The sequence below is a fragment of the Pseudophryne corroboree genome, chromosome 2 (genome assembly GCF_028390025.1).
Source record: "Pseudophryne corroboree isolate aPseCor3 chromosome 2, aPseCor3.hap2, whole genome shotgun sequence".
Lineage (NCBI taxonomy): Eukaryota > Metazoa > Chordata > Amphibia > Anura > Myobatrachidae > Pseudophryne > Pseudophryne corroboree.
In genome coordinates this window covers 649,383,426-649,408,447 of record NC_086445.1, presented here as the reverse complement: position 1 = coordinate 649,408,447, position 25,022 = coordinate 649,383,426, and the positions used below count along the sequence as shown (strand labels likewise).

Genomic DNA, 25,022 nt, shown 5'->3' with positions numbered 1-25,022 from the left:
AAAATGGCGCTGGTGTGCTGAGGAAGAAGGCCCCGCCCCCTAAGTGGCGGGCTTCTGTCCCGCGTTTTGTGTATGTTAATGGCGGGGTTTTTTACATATATACAGTACCAGACTGTATATATGTATTTTTAATGCCAAAAGGTATATTAATTGCTGCCCAGGGCGCGCGCCCCCCCCCCAGCGCCCTGCAGCCTACAGTGACCGGAGTGTGTAAGTGTGCTGGGAGCAATGGCGCACAGCTGCTGTGCGCTACCTTAAATGAAGACAGGAGTCTTCTGCCGCCGATTTCATCGTCTTCATCTTCTGGCTTCTGGCTCTGCAAGGGGGACGGCGGCGCTGCTCCGGGAACGGACGATCGAGGTCAGGTCCTGTGTTCGAACCCTCTGGAGCTAATGGTGTCCAGTAGCCTAAGAAGCACAAGCTAGCTGCAAGCAGGTAGGTTTGCTTCTCTCCCCTCAGTCCCACGTAGCAGTGAGTCTGTTGCCAGCAGAAGCTCACTGAAAATAAAAAACCTAATAAATACTTTCTTTTCTAGCAAGGTCAGGAGAGCCCACTAGGAGCACCCAGCTCTGGCCGGGCACAGTTTCTAACTGGAGGAGGGGCATAGAGGGAGGAGCCAGTGCACACCAGATAGTACCTAATCTTTTCTTTAGAGTGCCCAGTCTCCTGCGGAGCCTGCTATTCCCCATGGTCCTTACAGAGTTCCCAGCATCCACTAGGACATCAGAGAAATCCAATTTTCATTTTCATCCATTTAGGGGATGCTGTATTATTACCACTGGGAAGTCCCAAAGCAAGCTAACAAAGGTGGGGGTCACATTCTGCCCAACGCAGGATGCAAGAGACTTCGGTCATGGCGCTCCAGCTGCGATTTTTGCCTTGCTTGTTGTCCAAAAGGATGCACACTGGGTGACTGTGAAGGAAGGGTTAAGCCTGTATCAAAGCAATTCAGATAGCTTTCAACTCTAGAATTTTGATTGGAAGGCTTGCCTCCAGTATGAACTAAAGTCCCTACCTATATTGGCATCCTTGGGGACACATACCCAATTACAAATCGAAACGGGGGAGCCCCATGGTAGGCTCGGAACCTGAAGCAACCACCTGATGGACTGACTGGAGTGATGAGAAAGGCGGAGCAGTTGTCTGTCCAGCCATGAACCGATCCGTGACCAAAAGTGGAGAAGCTTAGTTGGACGGGCAGAGAACCTGTAGAATAGTATTGCCTCGAAAGTCACCACCATCTTGCTCAGTAGTTGCAGTCATCTCAGGACGGATACATGAGGCAACTCAGTAATGACTGAACATCCTGAATTTTTTTCGGGGTAGGAAAATACATTGTCAAGTGGTATTGAAGAGGAGACCCAGGAACACCAACTGTTGGGAAGGGATGAACTTTGACTTCAGAAAGTTTACCAGCCGGTCGAAAGACTGGAGAAGTTCCAAGGTGAGCTTCTGATGCTGACAAAGAAGGGTTTTCGAAGAAGCTTTGAGCAACAAGTCGTCAAGATAGAGAATTCCAATGACGCCATTGCGTCTGAGCAAGACTGCCATGCGAGCCATCAGTTTTGTAAACACCATGGGGGCCGTAGAAAGGCCCAAAGGGCAAGGCCTGATACTGAAAATGGCAAGGTCCCACAGCAAAATGTAAAAGATGATAATGACCCCTCCATATATGAACATAAGGGTATACATCTTTTATGTCTATTGAAGCTAGAACTTCTCCGCCATCCAATGCGGTAATGACAGAACGGAATGGATTCCATTTTAACTCTCTAGAAAAAAAAAAGAAAGAAAGAAGGAGTTCACTATCTTCAGATTTAAGATCGGGGAGCTCCACGCTTCTTCACATAACTCATTTAATTCATGTGACGGGGGAAAAGTCACTGTCTGCTTTTTCTCCCCAAACATGTGTACCCTCTTGTCAGGGACAGGGTTAACCTCTGAAATGTGTAAAACATCTTTTATTGCAATAATCATATAGCGGATGGCCTTGGTCATTTTAGGCTGCAATTGTGCCTCATCATCGTCGACACTGGAGTCGGACTCCGTGTCGGCATCCGTGTCAACCATCTGAGACAGTGGACGTTTATGAGATCCTGACTGCCTCTGAGCTGCCTGGGCAGGCCCGGGTTGAGAGCCCGGCTGTCCCCCGGCTGCAACATCATCAAACCTTTTATGTAATGAGTTTACATTATCATTTAAGGCCTTCCACATATCCATCCAATCAGGTGTCGGGCCAGACGGCGGCGACACCACATTTACCGGCACTTGCTCCGCCTCCACGTAACTCTCATCAAACATGTCGACACAGCCGTACCGACACACCGCACACACAGGGAATGCTCTGATTGAGGACAGGACCCCACAAAAGCTTTTGGGGAGACAGAGAGAGAGTATGCCAGCAGACACCACAGCGCTATATAACCCAGGGATACACACTATAAAAGGTGATTACCCAATAGCTGCTTTTATGCTTTTTTGCGCCTAAATTTATGTGCCCCCCCCCTCTCTTTTTACCCTCCTTGTATCAGGATACTGCAGGGGAGAGCCTGGGGAGCATCCTTCCAGCGGAGCTGTGAAGAGAAAATGGAGCTGGTGTGCTGAGGAAGAAGGCCCCGCCCCCTCAGCAGCAGGCTTCTATCCCGCTTTCTGTGAGAAAATATGGCGGGGGAATTTACATATATACAGTGCCCAACTGTATATATGTAGTTTATGCCAACAGGTACTTCAATTGCTGCCCAGGGCGCCCCCCCCCAGCACCCTACAGTGACCGGAGTGTGTGGTGTGCTGTGGGAGCAATGGCGTACAGCTGCGGTGCTGTGCGCTACCTGAAATGAAGACAGGAGTCTTCAGCCGCCGATTTCGCCGTCTTCATGCTTCTGCTCTTCTGGCTCTGCGAGGGGGACGGCGGCACGGCTCCGGTAACGGACGATCGAGGACAGGCGCCTGTGTTCGAACCCTCTGGAGCTAATGGTGTCCAGTAGCCTAAGAAGCGCAACCTAGCTGTGAACAGGTACGTTTGCTTCTCTCCCCTCGGTCCCACGTAGCAGTGAGTCTGTTGCCAGCAGAAGCTCTCTGAAAATAAAAAACCCAACAAATACTTTCTTTTTCTAGCAGGCTCAGGAGAGCCTGCTAGGAGCACCCAGCTCTGGCCGGGCACAGATTCTAACTGAGGTCTGGAGGAGGGGCATAGAGGGAGGAGCCAGTGCACACCAGATAGTACCTAATCTTTCTTTTAGAGTGCCCAGTCTCCTGCGGGGCCCGTCTATTCCCCATGGTCCTTACGGAGTCCCCAGCATCCACTAGGACGTTAGAGAAAGGGGATTACAGTTCAGCGCAACATATGTAGCCTGGGACTGTACCTACCTTCCCCAGTGCCTCCTCGGATCTGTGGCCCAGTGAAGGAAAGCCCTAGGGACCTCAGCAGTGTGGGGGCTTACCAGAAGCTGTGCAGAGTGAATAAAAGGGCTCATAGAAGTCCAGCTAAGCTACCTAACTCACTCTGCTAATGCTTGCCTCCTGTAAACAGGGACTAAGTACTATAGTTGTAAAATAAAAATAAAATAAGAGAAACCTAGCTAGAACCTAGAAACATGTTGGGGCGAATGCAGCAAAGATGTATGAGGACACATCTATATGCTCATCTACTGCGACTATTGAGGGGCCTAGTCATCCCTCAGGTGCATCCAATGCAGATTCAGCAAATGAAGTAGTCAGATAACTAGCTTCACCTTCCCCTTGTAGATACTCTGTGTGAACTCAGAAATAAACAAAAAATTCAGATTTAGCCCAGGCTGATCCTGCCAAGTGAGTGGTTACCCCCACAGATAACTGCAAAAGTACAGTAAGTTGTCACCTTTGCAGGCTATGAGCAAGGTATCCATGCTGGACTGGCCAATGTGCATCTCATTCTGGATGTGACACACCTCTGCATTGCAGTGCTACTGGAGATTTATCAAATAAAATAACCCTTAATGGATCAACTGTATCAAAAGGGACTTGAATACTCTGTTGAAATGAGGCTTTGCGTGTCACAAGCGTACATCTACAACACATCATATTGTATAAGATAATTTGCATAATAGCAATTAAGGGTTTCAGACATAGGTACGATAAAGAGACAGTGATAAGTTTAAATGATTACAACAATAAATTACCATTGTCCATGCATACTCACCGGAAGGCATGAAATTCCTGAGTTTTTCTGGTACAATAATTCCTGTATCAGTCTGATAGTTTTCCAGGATCGCACAGATAGTGCGTGTTGTGGCGCACATTGTAGCATTTAACATATGAACAAACTCGACCTGTAACACAAAATTTAAATGCAAAGAAATGTGGGAAAATCATTCACATTTTTCTATTAAGCAGCAGCTGTAAGATTATTTTATTGGGTTTAAAAGCACATGAAGGTTACTGTTTAATCTATCATTTTATAACACTGACCATGTCTGCCTCTAGATAAGTTTTACCTTTCTCACTTAATATTGCTACTTAACAGCCCAATTTACATACTTGCTACACTTTATTATTATTATTATTTATATGGCGTCACAAGGGTTCTGCAGCGCCCGATTACAGAGTACATACGCACATAATCAAAACAGTGACTTACAGTTGAAGACAATATAGGACAAGTACAGGGTAACTAAGCATAACTACACCAGTAAACAACATAAAGGTAAGTTCCAAGGTGGCCAAAAAATGGCGGGATTTGGGCAGTTGAGGATTATTAAAGTAAGAAAAGGATAAGCACATGAGGGAAGAGGGCCCTACTTGTGAGAGCTTACATGCTAAGGGGAGGGGTAGACAGACAGGAGAGACACAGATGGGGTACACAGAGAGCGTGGAACAGAGGGTTAGGATGAGATTTGTCTGGGTTTGGCAAAGAAGTGGGTCTTAAGAGCCCATTTGAAGTTTTGTAGAGAGGTGGAGAGTCTGAGTGGGAGAGGTAAAGAATTCCAGAGAAAGGGAGCAGCACGTGAAAAATCTTGGAGATAGGAGTGGGAGGAAGTAATCAGAAGACAGGAGAGTCGGCGTGCATTAGCAGAGTGAAGAGGATGGGTGGGAAGGTAAAGGGAGATAAGGTCAGAGATGTAAATGGGAGAGGAGTGGGTGAGTGCTTTGTAAGTGAGTGTGAGAAGTTTGAATTGGATTCTGAAAGGGAAGGGAAGCCAGTGAAGGGCTTGTAGGAGAGGGGATGTGGATGTAGTTCATTTGGTGAGGAAGATAAGCCGGGCAGCAGCATTGAGGATAGATCGGAGTGGAGAGAGGTAATTGTCAGGGAGGCCAGTTAGGAGGAGATTACAGTAGTCCAGTCTGGAAATAATCAGTGAGTAAATAATGATCTTAGTGGCATCCTGGGTGAGAAATGGTCTGATCCTGGAAATGTTTTTGAGATGAAAATGACAGGTTTGTGAGAGGTGCTGAATGTGTGGTTTGAAGGAGAGGAAGGAGTCGAGGATTACGCCACGACAGCGTACCATCAATGGATAATGAGATTGTGGGAGGTGAGGTTGTGCGGGAGGGTGGGAAGATGATCAGCATAGTCTTAGACATGTTGAGTTTAAGAAAGGGTTGGGACATCCAGGAAGAGATAGCAGAAAGGACAGTTGGACAGGAAAGGTAGATTTGAGTGTCATCAGCATAGAGGTGGTATTGGAAGTTAAAAGAACTAATGAGATCACCTAAAGAGGACATATAGAGAGAGAAGAGGAGAGGACCAAAAACAAGGCCTTGGGGCACACCAACAGTTAGTGTGTGTGTGTGTGTGTGGGGGGGGGGGAGTTAGCATCATGAGAGGAGACAGAAAAGGAACGTTCAGAGAGGTAGGAGGCTAGCCAGGAAAGGGCAGTATCACGCAGACCAATAGAGTGAAGGATTTGCAGAAGGAGAGGGTGGTCCACAGTGTCAAAAGCACCAGAGAGGTCAAGAAGAATAAGCAGAGTAGTGGCCCTTAAGATTTGACAGCATGGAGGCCATTGCAGACTTTTGTGAGGGCAGTTTCAGTGGAGTGGAGAGAACGGTATCCAGACTGGAATGGGTCAAGCAGTGAGTGAGAGGAAAGAAAGGAAGTGAGGCAATTATAGACAATACGATCAAGAAGTTTGGAGGCAAAAGAGAAGAGAGATGGGTTGATAGTTGGAGAGAGTGTTTGGAGTAAGGGTAGGTTTTTTAAGAATAGAGGAGACAAGAGCATGCTTGAAGGCAGAGGGGACAGCGCCTGAAGGGAGGGAGAGACTGAGAAAGTGGGCAAGATGGGAACAGGCAGAAGGAGAGAGGTGGGAGGGGATAGGGTCAAGCGGGGAGGTTGTGTGGGGTGGGGGGGGACGGATGAGGGCCATGACTTTCTCGCCAGATACATGGGAGAAAGATGTCAGAGTCGGTAAGAGTGAAGGAGAGGGGTGGCAAGGGATGGGTGGTGGCTGGTTGCTGGTCTGGTGGGATGTGATGTCCTGACGTATGGAGTCAATCTAGGATGTGAAATAAGTGGCAAAGTCAAGAGGAGACAACAAGGAAGGAAGAGGAGGTGGTGGTGGGCAGAGGAGGGAGTTAACAGTGGCAAAGAGGCACCGGGGGTTGGAAGACTGGGTAGATATGAGGATTTTGAAGTATGATTGTTTAGTGAGGGAAAGAGCAGTGCTGAAGGATGAGAGCATCAATTTGAAATGGAGGAAGATTGCTTTCCTCCACTGTCCCTCCAGGGTTGAGGTGTTGATCTGCAAGGGTGAGTAGTGGTTGGCGGAGCAACAGAGTCAAGGGCAGAAGTAAGAGATGCATTGTATGGGGATGTGGCTTGTTCAGGGCATGTGAGAGGGAGAAGAGGAGAGAGAAGTGAGTCAAACAGGGAAGACAGGGATGAGGTGTCAATAACCTCAATGTTACGCTTAGTAATGGTAGCCTTACGAGAGAGAGATGGGGAAGCAGAGATATATAAGTTGAAAGAGAGGAGGTGGTGGTCAGAGAGAGGAAAAGGGGAATTGGAGAAATCAGAAATATCACAGCGGTGAGTGAAAACCAGATCCAGTGAGCTCCCGTTCAAATGGGAGGGTGAGGTGGTCCACTGGGAGAGATCAAGTGAAGAGGTGAGGTTAAGGAGTTTAGAGGCAGGGAATTTTGTGAGGTTATCGATAGGGATGTAGAAATCACCTACAATAATGGAGGGAATGTCAGAAGAGAGGAAGTGAGGTAGCCAGGAAGCAAAGTTGTCAAGGAACTTGGAGGAAATACCAGGTGGACGGTAAATGACAGCAACTCGAAGATTAGTAGGTTGGTAGAGGCGTATCGTATGGACCTCAAATGTAGAGAATGTAAGGGATGGTTCTGGAGGTATAAGTTGGTATGTGTAGCTTGAGGGTAAAAGGATCCCAACACCACCCCCATGGCAACTCCAGGGTCGGGGTGTGTGTGAGAATGTGAGGCCCCCAGCAGAGAGAGCAGTAGGAGAAGTGTTGTCATAGGGAGTAATCCAGGTTTCTGTAATGGCCAGGAGATGCAGGGAGTTGGAAATGAAAAGGTCATGAGTGGGGGTCAGTTCGTACATTCATATTTCATCATTAAAATAGGTGTGACATGATCTATATTGCAGTGGTTTTGAAATGGTGAGTCATGTCTGATTTTGGCATGGCATCTTTGTAGCCTTAGAGCGACAGTGCATGGCCATTAACAAAAACTGCACTCCTTGTGTGCATCCGCTTCTTGTCCTTTGCACGGCTTCCTGCAAACTGCACACAGACTACCAGGATCACGGTAGAGCTCTCTGGGAGTAGTGTCCCCTCTACTCCCTTGCCCATCACTGACTTCATTCCTCCCTTTCACCATGCTTCTCCCATCCTCTGGCTGCATCTCTGCTCCAAACAAAAAAACACTCTTAGTGCAGCGCCTAACGATAGTATAGATAAAATAATAAACTGCTGAGACACTGCGCTTGCCTTGACCACTATGTGAAGAATGGAGAGAGTAGACTGAAACAACAAGAGAGGCTGCGCTGTGTGTCAGTAGTTAAGTACAAAAAGAGCAAACGTGTACTATAAAGGTATTAAATTTATTAAAAATGACATGTGGTTAATAAAACAAACTTAAAATAAAAGCACACCTGTATCTGTCTCAAAGGTATATGGAGTAGTGATAACTGGTATATGGTATATGGCAATAAAGGTCCAATATAAAGTTCAGAAAAAAGAAACTCAATGCGGTGCAGTCCCAGAGAAATGGTTACCTCGTATATGTCACCCGGCAGATGGTGATGTGTGTGTATAGTACCTCTCCGATTGGGCTGGTATAAATTTCGGCCGAGCGTCCCCGGCCAAAACAATCCTGCTTTGCCCAAATTGTTGCACAGCGGAGGGACGATATCTAGTAGACAGCCTGTCAGTAGTCACTCGTCGCGGTGAGGAGATGGTATAAGCTTGCGGCTGGATGGAAGCAAAGTCCGGTAATGCTCACCAGTTGCAGTGGTGAGATGGACGGCAGCCTGTACGGTGACGAGCCGGTAATAGGCTGAAATTGGAAACCAAGGAGGGTTTGCACGGCAGTGTAACACCTTGGACCAGGTGTGCTAGTTTGGAGGCGGAGTCCTGACGCGTTTCGTCACGATCACGTGACTTTTTCAAAGGTATGATCCTGCCTCCACATTTACCAGTATTTAAAGCCTGAGCTACTGATGACATGCAGATGTCAGTGATTAACAATTAAGGCAACTGCCCTATGAAACACATTACATACACGTTCGCTCTCAAAATAACACAGTTTAAAAAACACATTGTTATAGAAAACAATCGAAGCATATGGCAGAATTGACCCGTGAACAGAAACAATATAAATCCACAGATTAAACCTCTGCATAGGGATTGCAATGTTGTGCAGAAGGTTTTCTAATGGACAATTACTACAATGAGAAGCAGGAGCTAATTAGCCGTCACCTGTGATGACATTTAAACATAGTTTACTTATTTGATGTTGACAATCTACTATAGTTCTGAGCAGAGGACATATATTATCTAATAGAATAGGATAGAATAAAATAAAGCAGACGATGAAACATAGTTTCAAAAATAATAATAATAAATCAAGAGTAAAAATAAATAAAATAAAAAAAATAAAGAATAAATGAATAAATGATTAAACTGTATCTATCTGACCATCATGGATTCGAACTGGGGTCTGTGGAGGGATGCTATTCAGTGATCTAACTCAGTGTGCCACTGGCCCTGCTGTGTGTGGAAGAGATTCAGACCTGTATTTGTAAGCTGACAGACACTCGGAAGTACATGTAGAACTTGATATTTAATATTATCTCCATAGCTAAAATAAAATAAATATAGGAAAAAAGAAGAAAGAGAGACACAAAAAGTGGTCAAAGTAAAACAAACGTCAGGATGAAGGTCATGAGTAACCTATATTCTTGTTAGCTCATAACGTCATGAGTCCTTATGTCGCTCGTGTATAAACGTGAGGAATAAAATAAATTTATTCTCTATTGACTGCGCACTGGTGACTGCCATGAGTTCGTATCCCACGTCCAACTGAGGCACCAAATAGTGTCTCAACCCGACGTGCCACTGACCTCACTACAACACACCATAGCTGCAAGAAGACTATTCATTATGGGTAATCTTAAAATTTCACAAAAAAAAAAAAAAAAAACTTAGAGAAAATATCAAAATATAGTACCCATCTATGACCTTCATTAATAGAGATTGTGTAAAGGGTTTAAAGCAGAAAGAAACTGGGTACCCGAAACATCTATAGCATGATTTTTTTGATTAATAAATATTGACTTTTCTCATCCTAGGTCGAATTCAATGCGTTCATTAAGGCCCTCCGGCATTAGGGTCCTCAACTTGTGGATCCAGTAGTTCTCCCTCAGGCATAACTTTCTATATCTATCTCCTTCGCGTGCTGTCGGTGGTATTGTCTCAATACCAATTAATTTTATATCTTCTGGATTTTTTTGGTGTTTGTCTGAAAAATGTCTAGAGACGCTATGGAACACAAAACCTTTTTGAATATTGCGTCTGTGTTCAAGAAACCTAGTTCTTAATTTTCGTGTCGTCCTACCCACATAGATAAGACCACAATTGCAGCTCAATAGATATATCACAAAAGAACTGTTACAATTGATATGTGAGCGGATCTCTACCTTAAGGGAGTTAGGAGTATTGAAAACTTTAACATTGTTTAAAATATATGAGCAGGTGATACATTGCTTGGCTCCACATCTGAAACATCCTACAATTTTGGGGAGCCATTGAGCCATATTAGAGGAGTTGATATTCGCCTCTGTTTTTCTTTTGTCTATAAAAAGACTAGGTGCAAGAAGATGTTGTAGATTGTTAGACTTTTTGAAAATAACAGACGGTTTATCTTTCAACTCTGTTTTTAAAATCTGATCTGTCAAAAGTATAGTATAATTATTATTAATGATATTCTTGACCTTGTATGAAGAGCTATTAAATTGTGTTAAAAAGTGTGGTTGATCTGAATCAAACTTGCAGTGATGTGCTTTATGTACCAATAAATCCTTCCTGTCTATAGAGTCTGCCCTATCTCTGGCTGATTTAATCAGGGATTCAGGATATCCTCGGTTCTTAAATGCAGTTGATAACTCATCTGCTTGTGAATGATAATCTGTTAAACTGCTGCAATTACGTTTAATACGTCTTAATTGTCCAAATGGAATATTGTTTAACCATGGTTTGTGGTGGGAACTTTTGTAATGTAAAAAATTCAGAGTGTCAACCTCTTTACGAAAAGTTTTGGTAATAATTCTACCATCCACTATATTGAGTGAGATATCAAGGAAAGAGATGGATGTATTACTAGACTCACCAGTAAAACATAAATTAAAATCATTCGAATTTAATTGTGTGATCAACTCAGAAGAAAGAGAGATATCACCATCAAAAACAAAAAACATGTCATCTATGTAACGGCCATAGTAGACGAGGTCCGCGCCAAAGCTCCGCCCCCACACATGGCAGTCCTCAAAGGCACCCATGTATAAGTTAGCGAAGCTCGGCGCGAACCTCGTCCCCATGGCCGTCCCAAGTGTTTGTAAATAATACTTCCTGTCAAACACAAAAAAATTGTGTGACAAGATGAAAAAAATGGAGTCCACTAGAAATTTTTGTAACTCAGGTTCTACATAATTGCTCTTTGAAAGGTGATCTGCTATAACGGATAAACCCTTCTGATGTGGAATATTGGAGTATAGTGCCTGTACATCACAGGTCACAAAGAAAAAAGAGCTTTGCCATTTGATCTTAGAAATGGCATTGAGAAACATAGTTGTGTCCTTTATATGTGAACGTAATGACGATGCAAGTGGCTGTAAAAAGAAATCAACAAATTGTGACAAATTAGAAGTGAGGGACCCAACACCAGAAATAATGGGACGACCAGGGGGTGCAGTGAGAGATTTGTGGATTTTAGGTAAATGATAATATGTGGGGGTGATGGGATGTGATGGAATGAGGAACCTATATTCCTCTTTAGTGATAATATCTTTATCCAGTGCTTCCTTGACTAAAATGGTCAAAGATCTGTGAAAATTCTGAGAGGGGTTATTGAGTAATTTGGTGTATGTATTACTGTCATTAAGTTGTCTGGAAGCCTCCAATAGATAATCATCTGTGTTTTGTATGACAATGGCCCCTCCCTTGTCAGCCGGCTTGATAACAAGGGAGGGGTCATTGACCAGTTTTTGTAAAGCAAGTCTCTCTTGGACCGTGAGATTTTGTCTAAATTTAAATCTCCTATGTTCCCTCTGACAGAGAGTATTCAGATCATCCAAAGTTTTCTTATAAAAAATTTCTATGGGTGGGCTTCTATAATGCAAAGGAAAAAATTGTGATTTGTTCTTGAATTTAGAGAGACGTTCATTCTTATGGTCTAAACTATAAATGGGAACAGTGGAATCAGAAGGAGGATTTTCCCAGAGGAGGGATTCTAATGTCTCTATACTGGTCCTATCATGATCATCCAGTACAATAGGGAATCCATCTATTTTACGTTGTGCTAATCTTTTGGTAGCAAAATATCTCTTTCGTGTTAATGTGCGAATGTAAGTGTTTAGTTCAATGAACAGGGTGAAAAAAGAGGGGGGTTTGGAAGGCGCAAATTTTAGACCTTTGGCTAAAAGACGTATTTCTGAGTCTCCAATAGTAGCAGAGGATAAATTATAAATGTTGTCAGTGCTTATGTTCTCAAATCTCTCTTTTTTTCTTTGTAACCTACGGCCTCCTCTGCATCCTCTGTGTTTTCTTCTCTGGCCCTCTTTGGTGATTCGTGTCTTAGGACTTCGTATCGATTGGACATGTGGTCTATTGGTCTGTATTTGTGGACCCTCTGATCCTTCTCTAAAAAATTGTTAGCATAAGTGCCTGTAAACCCAGGTTTGGTGGGGGAGTTGTGATATGATGCCCCTTTAGGTCTCACTGCTGCATCGGTAGACGTGACTGCTTGTGTAAGATGATGTCCATCAATCTGTTTATGTACATGAGGGGAGTTGAATTCCCTGTCTGAATTTTGTTTCTGATATCTGTTGGCCGATCTGTTATGAAAACTGTTAGTTCTCTTGGATCTCCGATTCGAAATACTCCTAGATCTACCCCTATTGGTCATGTAGCGTTGTTTGTTGTAATTGCGAACTTTGTTTAAACTGTAGTCTTCTATGTCTCTATTGAATTTTCTATTCTTACCATCTATGATCTCTTTCTCATATATCTGTATTTTGTTGTTTAATTTTATATCATTATGTTTGAATTGAGGATGGCCAGAAAAAGAGCTAAGCTTCTTCTTAGTGTCTTCTATCTCTAAAGCTAATGAGGTTACTTTATCTCTACGATAAGTAACTAACAACTCCATTAATGAGAAGGAACAATCATCCAATAGAGAGTCCCATTTATTTTTCAGATTGGGATCATCAACAAAGGATAGAGTTTTGAAGATCCTGAGACCCCTTGGTATCCTCTTGTTTCTTATGTATTTTTGCAAAGTGACCATGTCCCACCAATGGCGGGTTTCTGTTTTCATCTGATCTTCTAATTTGAAGAATAGAGTATTAAATTCTTTTTCATGGTCATTCGTACTAAAAGAGGATCCAGTGGTGTCAGGGTTTTCAATATAGTCTGCTTCATAACATTGTCTCCTTCTGGCGCATTCAGAAACACAGGTCAACTCTGCCATATTGCTTCAACTGACAACACAAGTGTATATATCAATAATTAGAATCAACAAAAAATCAATGAAGAAAGGCTGCTGCACAAACAACAAATATGTCCAAACAAAAAAACACTCTTAGTGCAGCGCCTAACGATAGTATAGATAAAATAATAAACTGCTGAGACACTGCGCTTGCCTTGACCACTATGTGAAGAATGGAGAGAGTAGACTGAAACAACAAGAGAGGCTGCGCTGTGTGTCAGTAGTTAAGTACAAAAAGAGCAAACGTGTACTATAAAGGTATTAAATTTATTAAAAATGACATGTGGTTAATAAAACAAACTTAAAATAAAAGCACACCTGTATCTGTCTCAAAGGTATATGGAGTAGTGATAACTGGTATATGGTATATGGCAATAAAGGTCCAATATAAAGTTCAGAAAAAAGAAACTCAATGCGGTGCAGTCCCAGAGAAATGGTTACCTCGTATATGTCACCCGGCAGATGGTGATGTGTGTGTATAGTACCTCTCCGATTGGGCTGGTATAAATTTCGGCCGAGCGTCCCCGGCCAAAACAATCCTGCTTTGCCCAAATTGTTGCACAGCGGAGGGACGATATCTAGTAGACAGCCTGTCAGTAGTCACTCGTCGCGGTGAGGAGATGGTATAGGCTTGCGGCTGGATGGAAGCAAAGTCCGGTAATGCTCACCAGTTGCAGTGGTGAGATGGACGGCAGCCTGTACGGTGACGAGCCGGTAATAGGCTGAAATTGGAAACCAAGGAGGGTTTGCACGGCAGTGTAACACCTTGGACCAGGTGTGCTAGTTTGGAGGCGGAGTCCTGACGCGTTTCGTCACGATCACGTGACTTTTTCAAAGGTATGATCCTGCCTCCACATTTACCAGTATTTAAAGCCTGAGCTACTGATGACATGCAGATGTCAGTGATTAACAATTAAGGCAACTGCCCTATGAAACACATTACATACACGTTCGCTCTCAAAATAACACAGTTTAAAAAACACATTGTTATAGAAAACAATCGAAGCATATGGCAGAATTGACCCGTGAACAGAAACAATATAAATCCACAGATTAAACCTCTGCATAGGGATTGCAATGTTGTGCAGAAGGTTTTCTAATGGACAATTACTACAATGAGAAGCAGGAGCTAATTAGCCGTCACCTGTGATGACATTTAAACATAGTTTACTTATTTGATGTTGACAATCTACTATAGTTCTGAGCAGAGGACATATATTATCTAATAGAATAGGATAGAATAAAATAAAGCAGACGATGAAACATAGTTTCAAAAATAATAATAATAAATCAAGAGTAAAAATAAATAAAATAAAAAAAATAAAGAATAAATGAATAAATGATTAAACTGTATCTATCTGACCATCATGGATTCGAACTGGGGTCTGTGGAGGGATGCTATTCAGTGATCTAACTCAGTGTGCCACTGGCCCTGCTGTGTGTGGAAGAGATTCAGACCTGTATTTGTAAGCTGACAGACACTCGGAAGTACATGTAGAACTTGATATTTAATATTATCTCCATAGCTAAAATAAAATAAATATAGGAAAAAAGAAGAAAGAGAGACACAAAAAGTGGTCAAAGTAAAACAAACGTCAGGATGAAGGTCATGAGTAACCTATATTCTTGTTAGCTCATAACGTCATGAGTCCTTATGTCGCTCGTGTATAAACGTGAGGAATAAAATAAATTTATTCTCTATTGACTGCGCACTGGTGACTGCCATGAGTTCGTATCCCACGTCCAACTGAGGCACCAAATAGTGTCTCAACCCGACGTGCCACTGACCTCACTACAACACACCATAGCTGCAAGAAGACTATTCATTATGGGTAATCTTAAAATTTCACAAAAAAAAAAAAAAAAAAACTTAGAGAAAATATCAAAATATAGTACCCATCTATGACCTTCATTAATAGAGATTGTGTAAAGGGTTTAAAGCAGAAAGAAACTGGGTACCCGAAACATCTATAGCATGATTTTTTTGATTAATAAATATTGACTTTTCTCATCCTAGGTCGAATTCAATGCATTCATTAAGGCCCTCCGGCATTAGGGTCCTCAACTTGTGGATCCAGTAGTTCTCCCTCAGGCATAACTTTCTATATCTATCTCCTTCGCGTGCTGTCGGTGGTATTGTCTCAATACCAATTAATTTTATATCTTCTGGATTTTTTTGGTGTTTGTCTGAAAAATGTCTAGAGACGCTATGGAACACAAAACCTTTTTGAATATTGCGTCTGTGTTCAAGAAACCTAGTTCTTAATTTTCGTGTCGTCCTACCCACATAGATAAGACCACAATTGCAGCTCAATAGATATATCACAAAAGAACTGTTACAATTGATATGTGAGCGGATCTCTACCTTAAGGGAGTTAGGAGTATTGAAAACTTTAACATTGTTTAAAATATATGAGCAGGTGATACATTATTTTAGCTATGGAGATAATATTAAATATCAAGTTCTACATGTACTTCCGAGTGTCTGTCAGCTTACAAATACAGGTCTGAATCTCTTCCACACACAGCAGGGCCAGTGGCACACTGAGTTAGATCACTGAATAGCATCCCTCCACAGACCCCAGTTCGAATCCATGATGGTCAGATAGATACAGTTTAATCATTTATTCATTTATTCTTTATTTTTTTTATTTTATTTATTTTTACTCTTGATTTATTATTATTATTTTTGAAACTATGTTTCATCGTCTGCTTTATTTTATTCTATCCTATTCTATTAGATAATATATGTCCTCTGCTCAGAACTATAGTAGATTGTCAACATCAAATAAGTAAACTATGTTTAAATGTCATCACAGGTGACGGCTAATTAGCTCCTGCTTCTCATTGTAGTAATTGTCCATTAGAAAACCTTCTGCACAACATTGCAATCCCTATGCAGAGGTTTAATCTGTGGATTTATATTGTTTCTGTTCACGGGTCAATTCTGCCATATGCTTCGATTGTTTTCTATAACAATGTGTTTTTTAAACTGTGTTATTTTGAGAGCGAACGTGTATGTAATGTGTTTCATAGGGCAGTTGCCTTAATTGTTAATCACTGACATCTGCATGTCATCAGTAGCTCAGGCTTTAAATACTGGTAAATGTGGAGGCAGGATCATACCTTTGAAAAAGTCACGTGATCGTGACGAAACGCGTCAGGACTCCGCCTCCAAACTAGCACACCTGGTCCAAGGTGTTACACTGCCGTGCAAACCCTCCTTGGTTTCCAATTTCAGCCTATTACCGGCTCGTCACCGTACAGGCTGCCGTCCATCTCACCACTGCAACTGGTGAGCATTACCGGACTTTGCTTCCATCCAGCCGCAAGCTTATACCATCTCCTCACCGCGACGAGTGACTACTGACAGGCTGTCTACTAGATATCGTCCCTCCGCTGTGCAACAATTTGGGCAAAGCAGGATTGTTTTGGCCGGGGACGCTCGGCCGAAATTTATACCAGCCCAATCGGAGAGGTACTATACACACACATCACCATCTGCCGGGTGACATATACGAGGTAACCATTTCTCTGGGACTGCACCGCATTGAGTTTCTTTTTTCTGAACTTTATATTGGACCTTTATTGCCATATACCATATACCAGTTATCACTACTCCATATACCTTTGAGACAGATACAGGTGTGCTTTTATTTTAAGTTTGTTTTATTAACCACATGTCATTTTTAATAAATTTAATACCTTTATAGTACACGTTTGCTCTTTTTGTACTTAACTACTGACACACAGCGCAGCCTCTCTTGTTGTTTCTGCATCTCTGCTCCCACTGACCCTTCATCCCATCTGTTCCCCTTTCTTTTTCTCCCATCTTCTCCCACAACGCTATGTCCACTTGCACCCACTTTCTCCCCCTCATTATGCCTTTATTACCACCTCTTCTGTTTCACGTGGCCTCCTCTTCTGTTCCATGTGTCAAAAACAGTGTCACATGGAACAGAAGTATCTGCATATAACATACTAAGTTACAGTGTTTTCCCAGGAAAAACACTGTAACGTAGCATTTTGCATGCAGATACAGCCGCAAACATAATATAGGCATGCTGCATATCATTTTAATCAATCACAAGAGTCTGCTTGTGCGTTTGATTCACACAGCAATCCAAATAAGACACCTTTTCGGCAAACAAAGATGCCAAACGCTTGAGTTGCATAGGAAATGTCGGCTCACTCACATCTGGCATCTCATGGTGAGATGTATGAGGATATTTGAGGGGTACAGATCAAAAGACAAAGAGTGGTGTCAAAACAAGCAGGAGTGGTGGAAGAAAGTGAAATAGTTTCAATCACTCACCATTAAAAGTGCTGCTGTTGCGATTGGCACAAGCAACCTCACACTGCAGTTGGAATTATTAGATGCAGGGTCTGATTACACTTTCAGCCACCATAGGATGTCACATATACTGCCAGCACATACTCCCTATATGAGATAGAACTAAATAAAACAGCAGATCCTTTCAAGAGCAGAAGAAGAAGCAGCAGATAATGTATGAGGGAATTGACCTCTGGTAAATACAGTTCACCTCTTCTAGGGGCAACAGATCAGCTGTAAGAGATTTACAGGCACATGTGAGCATAAAATCCAAGAGCGGGGCATAAAAAGCTGCACTAGGGAACAAGCAAGGGCAGGCAGTCCATAGTCACACCATCATCAACTGTGACTTTTACCTGCACCAGATCCAGTCCGCAGCTTCACTCCAGATCTCCTATGTGGCTATACCCCAAGTTCAAAGAGACTCCAAGGGTCAGTGAGAGGGCCAGGTAAAAGGCAACAGTAGAAGCCAGCCTCCAATATAACACCAAAGGGACCCCTGCAATAACACGGCCTGCAGCTTCACCCACAGGAGAAGCCGCAGAGGTAAACAGCATGCATCGGCCCCGTAATCAAAGCAGGAAGCGGCTCCAGCAGCGGGTGAGTATCCAGATCATCAAGGGAGTGTATAAACAGGGAGGGGGAACGCCAAAATTCACCCACAACAGCTGCAAACTGTGGGAGCCCTGTCCATAAGCATCCAGCCAGGAACTCAGCATGTTATGCCCCGATTCTATGTTTAAACTTAAGCATAGGAAAGAAAAAAGTAAAAAAGGTCTAGTCTGGAATAAACCGACCCTTTCATGCACATGTGAAGGAGCACTAAATTGATTGCGCAGCCACTGTTGTTATTATTTATTTGTTAACAGTTTCTTATATAGTGCAGCAAATTCCATTGTGTTTTACAACTGAACACAATGATAAGACAAAACTGGGTAATAACAGTCAGTCATAGAGGGCCAGTATTACTGTTCTAAGAGACATGGATTGGGCCAGTACCTCCCCCTATTTAGTCTATTCTGTAGTAAACCAAACTCTAGAGATAAAGGGGGTAATTCTGAATTGATCGTTAGCTGCCGTTGTTCGCTGCGTAGCGATCAGTGAAAAAATAAGATTTTATACTTACCGGTAAATCTAATTCTCGTAGTCCGAAAAGGATGCTGGGACTCCGTAAGGACCATGGGGAATAGACGGCCGCCGCAGGAGACATGGGCACTTTAAGAAAGACTTTAGACTCTGGGTGTGCACTGGCTCCTCCCTCTATGCCCCTCCTCCAGACCTCAGTTAGAGAAACTGTGCCCAGAGGAGATGGACATACGAGGAAAGGATTTTTGTTAATCCAAGGGCAAGATTCATACCAGCCACACCAATCACACCGTATAACTTGTGATAAACTACCCAGTTAACAGTATGAACAAACAACATAGTCTCGGTCCAAACCGATGAACTATAATATAACCATTATGTAAGCAATAACTATATACAAGTCTTGCAGAAGAAGTCCGCACTTGGGACGGGCGCCCAGCATCCTCTACGCACTACGAGAAATAGATTTACCGGTAAGTGTAAAATCTTATTTTCTCTAACGTCCTAGAGGATGCTGGGACTCCGTAAGGACCATGGGGATTATACCAAAGCTCCCAAACGGGCGGGAGAGTGCGGATGACTCTGCAGCACCGATTGAGCAAACAGGAGGTCCTCCTCAGCCAGGGTATCAAACTTATAGAACTTTGCAAAAGTGTTTGACCCCGACCAAGTAGCAGCTCGGCACAGCTGTAGCGCCGAGACCCCTCGGGCAGCCGCCCAAGACGAGCCCACCTTCCTAGTGGAATGGGCCTTAACCAATTTCGGTAACGGCAATCCTGCCGTAGAATGCGCCTGCTGAATCGTGTCACAGATCAAGCGAGCAATAGTCTGCTTTGAAGCAGGGCCGCCAACCTTGTTGGCTGCATACAGGACAAACAGTGTTTCTGTTTTTCTGATCCTAGCCGTTCTGGCCACGTAAATTTTCAAAGCCCTGACCACATCAAGGGACTCGGAATCCTCCAAGTCACGTGTAGCCACAGGCACGACAATAGGTTGGTTCAAATTAAAGGATGAGACCACCTTAGGTAGGAATTGAGGACGGGTCCGCAACCCCGCTCTATCCATATGGATAACCAGAATAGGGGCTTTTATGTGATAAATCCGCCAATTCCGAAACTCGCCTAGCCGAAGCCAAGGCTAACAACATGATCACCTTCCAAGTGAGATATTTCAACTCCACTGTTTTAAGTGGTTCAAACCAATTTGACTTAAGGAAACATTACACCACGTTAAGGTCTCAAGGCGCCACCTGAGGTACAAAAGGAGGCTGAATATGCAGTACTCCCTTCACAAAAGTCTGTACTTCAGGTAAAGAGGCCAATTCCTTTTGAAAGAAAATGGATAAGGCCGAAATCTGAACTTTAATGGAGCCTAATTTTAGGCCCAAATTCACTCCAGTTTGTAGGAAGTGAAGAAAACGGCCTAGATGGAATTCTTCCGTAGGAGCATTCCTGGCCTCACACCAAGAAACATATTTTCGCCATATTCAGTGATAATGTTTAGACGTCACGTCCTTCCTAGCCTTTATTAGCGTAGGAATGACCTCATCCGGAATACCTTTTTCCGCTAGGATCCGGCGTTCAACCGCCATGCCGTCAAACGCAGCCGCGGTAAGTCTTGGAAAAGACAGGGACCTTGTTGTAACAGGTCCTGCCTTAGCGGAAGAGGCCACGGATCTTCTGTGAGCATTTCTTGCAGATCCGGATACCAGGTCCTTCGTGGCCAATCTGGAACAATGAGAATTGTTCTCACTCCTCTTCTTATTATTATCCTCAACACCTTGGGTATGAGAGGAAGAGGAGGAAACACATAAACCGACTGGAACACCCACAGTGTCACTAGGGCGTCCACAGCTACCGCCTGAGGGCCTCTTGACCTGGCGCAATACCTTTGTAGCTTTTTGTTGAGACGGGATGCCATCATGTCTATTTGGGGTAGTCCCCACCGACTTGCAATGTGCGCGAAGACTTCCTGATGAAGTCCCCACTCTCCCGGATGCAGATCTTGTCTGCTGAGGAAGTCTGCTTCCCAGTTGTCCACTCTCGGAATGAACACTGCTGACAGAGCGCTTACATGATTCTCCGCCCAGCGAAGAATTCTGATAGCTTCCGCCATTGCCACTCTGCTCCTTGTGCCGCCTTGGCGGTTTACATGAGCTACTGCGGTGATGTTGTCTGACTAGATCAGAACTGGTCGATTGCGAAGTAAGATCACCGCTTGACGTAGGGCGTTGTATATGGCCCTTAGTTCCAGGATGTTGATGTGAAGACAAGTCTCTTGACTTGACCAAAGTCCTTGGAAATTTCTTCCATGTGTGACTGCTCCCCAACCTCGGAGGCTCGCGTCCGTGGTCACCAGGATCCAGTTGTGAATGCCGAACCTGAGGCCTTCCAGGAGGTGAGCACTGTGCAGCCACCACAGGAGAGATATCCTGGCTCTGGGAGACAGGGTGATCCTTTGATGCATTTGTAAATGAGACCCGGACCATTTGTCCAGTAGGTCATATTGAAAAGTCCTCACATGGAACCTGCCAAAGGGGATGGCCTGGTACGATGCCACCATCTTCCCCAGGACACGGGTGCAGTGAAGCACTGAAACCATTTTTGGCTTTAATAGGTTCCTGACCAGAGCTATGAGCTCCTGAGCCTTTTCCATCGGAAGAAAAACCCTTTTTCTGTTCTGTGTCCAGAATCAGGCCCAAAAAGGTCAGACGCGTTGTAGGAACCAGCTGGGACTTCGGAATATTGAGAATCCAGCCGTGCTGTTGCAACGTCCTCACTGACAGTGACACGCTGTCCAGTAACTTCTCTCGAGATCTCGCCTTTATGAGGAGATCGTCCAAGTATGGGATAATTGTGACACCCTGCTTGCGCAGGAGCACCATCATTTCCGCCATTACCTTGGTGAAAATTCTCTGGGCCGTGGAAAGCCCAAACGGCAACATATGAAATTGGTAATGACAGTCCTGTACCACAAATCTCAGGAACGCCTGGTGAGGAAGAAAAATCGGAACATGAAGGTAAGCATCCTTTATGTCCAGGGAAACCATCCAATCCCCCCCCCTCCAGGCTGGCGATGACCGCTCTGAGCGATTCCATCTTGAACTTGAACTTTTTCAAGTACAGGTTCAGGGATTTCAGATTCAATATGGGTCTGACCGAACCGTCCGGTTTCGGAACCACAAACAGGGTTGAGTAATACCCCTTCCCTTGCTGGAGAAGAGGAACCTTGACTATCACCTATTGCAGGTACAATTTTTGAATTGCAGTTAACACTAACTCCCTTTCTGACGGAGAAGCTGGCAGAGCCGATTTGAAAAACCGGCGAGGAGGCATCTCTTCGAATTCCAGCCTGTATCCCTGAGAAATAATCTCTATTGCCCAGGGATCCACCTGTGAGTGAACCCAGACGTGGCTGAAAAATCGAAGACGTGCCCCCCACTTGATCTGGTACCCGCAGGGATGCCCCAGCGTCATGCGGTGGATTTTGCAGACGTAGGGGGGGACTTCTGCTCCTGGGAACTAGCTGTGTGCAGCTTTTTTCCCTTGCCTTTACCTCTGGCAAGAAAGGACGATCCCCATACCTTTTTGCTTTTATTTGAACGAAAGGACTGCATTTGGTAATGAGGTGTCTTCTTAGTATGTTGTGGGGGAACATAAGGTAAAAAATTAAATTTACCAGCCGTAGCAGTAGTGACAAGGTCCGAGAGGCCTTCTCCAAACTCCTCCTCCCCCTTGTAAGGCAACGACTCCATATGCCGCTTTGAGTCGGCATCCCCCGTCCACTGTCGGGTCCACAAGAGTCGCCTTGCAGAAATAGACAGACATAGCATTTATTCTGGAGCTTAGTAAACAAATGTCTCTTTGAGCATCCCTCATATATAACGCAGCATCCTTGATATGCTCTAGGGTCATTAGAATGGTATCCTTATCTAGGGTCTCAATCTCCGTAGACCAGGAATCTGTCCATGCTGCGACAGCACTACAAACCCAGGCCGATGCCATAGCCGGCCTAACAATAGTACCAGAATGTGTGTAAATGTACTTCATGGTAACTTCCTGCTTATGATCCGCAGGATCCTTGAGGGTAGCAGTATCCTGGGAAGGCAGTGCCACCTTCTTGGATAAGCGTGTCAACGCCTTGTCTACTTTAGGCGAAGATTTCCATCGTATCCTGTCCTTTTGTGGGAAGGGATACGCCATACGAATCCTTTTGGGAACTTGTAGTCTCCTGTCTGGAGATTCCCAAGCCTTCGCGCACAATTCGCTTAGCTCAAATGAGGACGGAAAGGTGATCTCAGGCTTTTTCTCTTTATACATGTGTACCCTCGTGTCAGGGACAGGGGGTTCCTCAGTAATATGCAAAACCTCTTTAATAGCAATGATCATGTAACGAATACCTTTAGCCACTTTTGGCTGTAATTTTGCATCCTCATAGTCGACACTGGAATCTGAATCCGTGTCGGTATCTGTGTCAGTGATCTGGGATAATGTGCATTTCTGAGAATCAGAAGGTCCCGGTTCCAATGGGACAGGCATGGTCTGACTACCTGACTGATCCCTAGCCTCAGTCTTGTCTAATCTCAAATGCAATAAATTTACATTAGCATTCAAGACATTCCACATATACATCCAGTCCGGTGTCGGCGTTGCCGACGGCGACCTGACAATCATGCACTCCCCCTCCTCAGGCGAGCCTTCATCGTCAAACATGTCGACACACGCGTACCGACACACTCCACACACACAGGGAAACTCTTTTCTGAAGACAGGTTCCCCTTTAGGCCCTTTGGAGAGACAGAGAAAGAGTATGCCAGCACACACCCCAGCGCTATATGACCCCGGAGAAAAACACAGAATGTTTACCCAGTAGCGCTGCTGTAATGTATAATCGCCAATTATGTGCCCCCCCCCTCTACTTTAAAACCCTCTTTCACTGTGTGTCAAGCAGGGGAGAGTCCGGGGAGCTTACTCTCAGCGGTGCTGTGGAGAGAAAATGGCGCTGGTGAGTGCTGAGGGAGAAGCCCCGCCCCCTCGGCGGCGGGCTTCTGTCCCGCTCAAACTTAATAAAATATGGCGGGGGCTCTTTTATATACATGTACAGTGCCCACCTGTACATGTATATAGTCATTTGCCATAGTAGAGGTATTCTCTTGCTGCCCAGGGCGCCCCCCCTGCGCCCTGCACCCTTACAGTGACCGGAGTGTGTGAGGTGTATGGGAGCAATGACGCACAGCTGCAGTGCTGTGCGTTACCTCAGTGAAGCACCCGAGGGCTTCTGCCGCCTCAGTAGTCTTCTTTCTTCGTTTCTTCCGGCTGTGTGAGGAGAACGGCGGCGCGGCTCTGGGATGAACGCCCAGGACGAACCTGTGTTCCACTCCCTCTGGAGCTAATGGTGTCCAGTAGCCGAGAAGCAGAGCCTATCATTTAAGTAGGTCTTCTCCTCTATCCTCAGTCCCTCGATGCAGGGAGTCTGTTGCCAGCAGAGCTCCCTGAAAATAAGAAAAAAACCTAACAAAGTGCTTTCTTAGCAGGAAACTCAGGAGAGCTCCCTGCAGTGCACCCATCTTCCTCTGGGCACAGTCTAAAACAAAACTGAGTTCTCGAGGAGGGGCATAGAGGGAGGAGCCAGTGCATACCCAGAGTCTAAAGTCTTTCTTGAAGTGCCCATGTCTCCTGCGGAGCCCGTCTATTCCCCATGGTCCTTACGGAGTCCCAGCATCCTCTAGGACGTTAGAGAAAAAACGGCTAATCTGCGCATGCACCGCAATGCGCACGCGCAACGTATGGATAAAAAGAGCATCGTGGTTTTGCACAGGTTCTAGCGATGCATTCAGTCGCTCAGCCGATCGCAAGAAAATTGACAGGAAGAGGGCGTTTCTGGGTGTCAACTGACCGTTTTCTGGGAGTGTTTGGAAAAACGCAGGCGTGGCCGGGCGGGTATCTGACGTCATTACCGTCTCACTCGTCGCAGCAATCATCGCACAGGATAAATAACTACAGGGCTGGTCTTGTTTTGCACAAAATGTGTTTGCAGGTGCTCTGCTTTAGCCCCCTCTGTGTAAACCCCATATTTTCCATGTTCCCCCTTTTTGTTTTCTGTACCCCCTTTATTTCTTGTTTAAGAAAAATAAAAACTATTGTTAACCCCCCAACAAATAAACAACTTCGGGCCTAATTCAGACCTGATCGCAAAAGCAAAATATGTCTCAAATGGGTAAAAACCAGGTGCACCACAAGGGGAGGGGGAGGGGGCAATAAAACATGTGCAGAGAGAGTTAGATTTGGGTGGGTTATATTGTCTCTGTGCAGGGTAAATACTGGCTGCTTTATTTCTACACTGCAATTTAGATTTCAGTTTGAACACACCGCACCCAAATCTAACTCTCTCTGCACAT

At 44.4% G+C, this 25,022-nt stretch overlaps 1 protein-coding gene across 1 annotated transcript in view; it reads right to left on the bottom strand.

Annotated features, from left to right (window-relative positions):
* Positions 1 to 25,022, bottom strand: part of SARS1 (seryl-tRNA synthetase 1) — a 272,219-nt gene that overhangs the window by 25,391 nt on the left and 221,806 nt on the right. Inside the window, exon 10 of the mRNA XM_063954995.1 lies at positions 4,178 to 4,307. Coding sequence (XP_063811065.1) covers positions 4,178 to 4,307 — 130 coding nt within the window. The remainder of the gene's footprint in view (positions 1 to 4,177; positions 4,308 to 25,022) is intronic.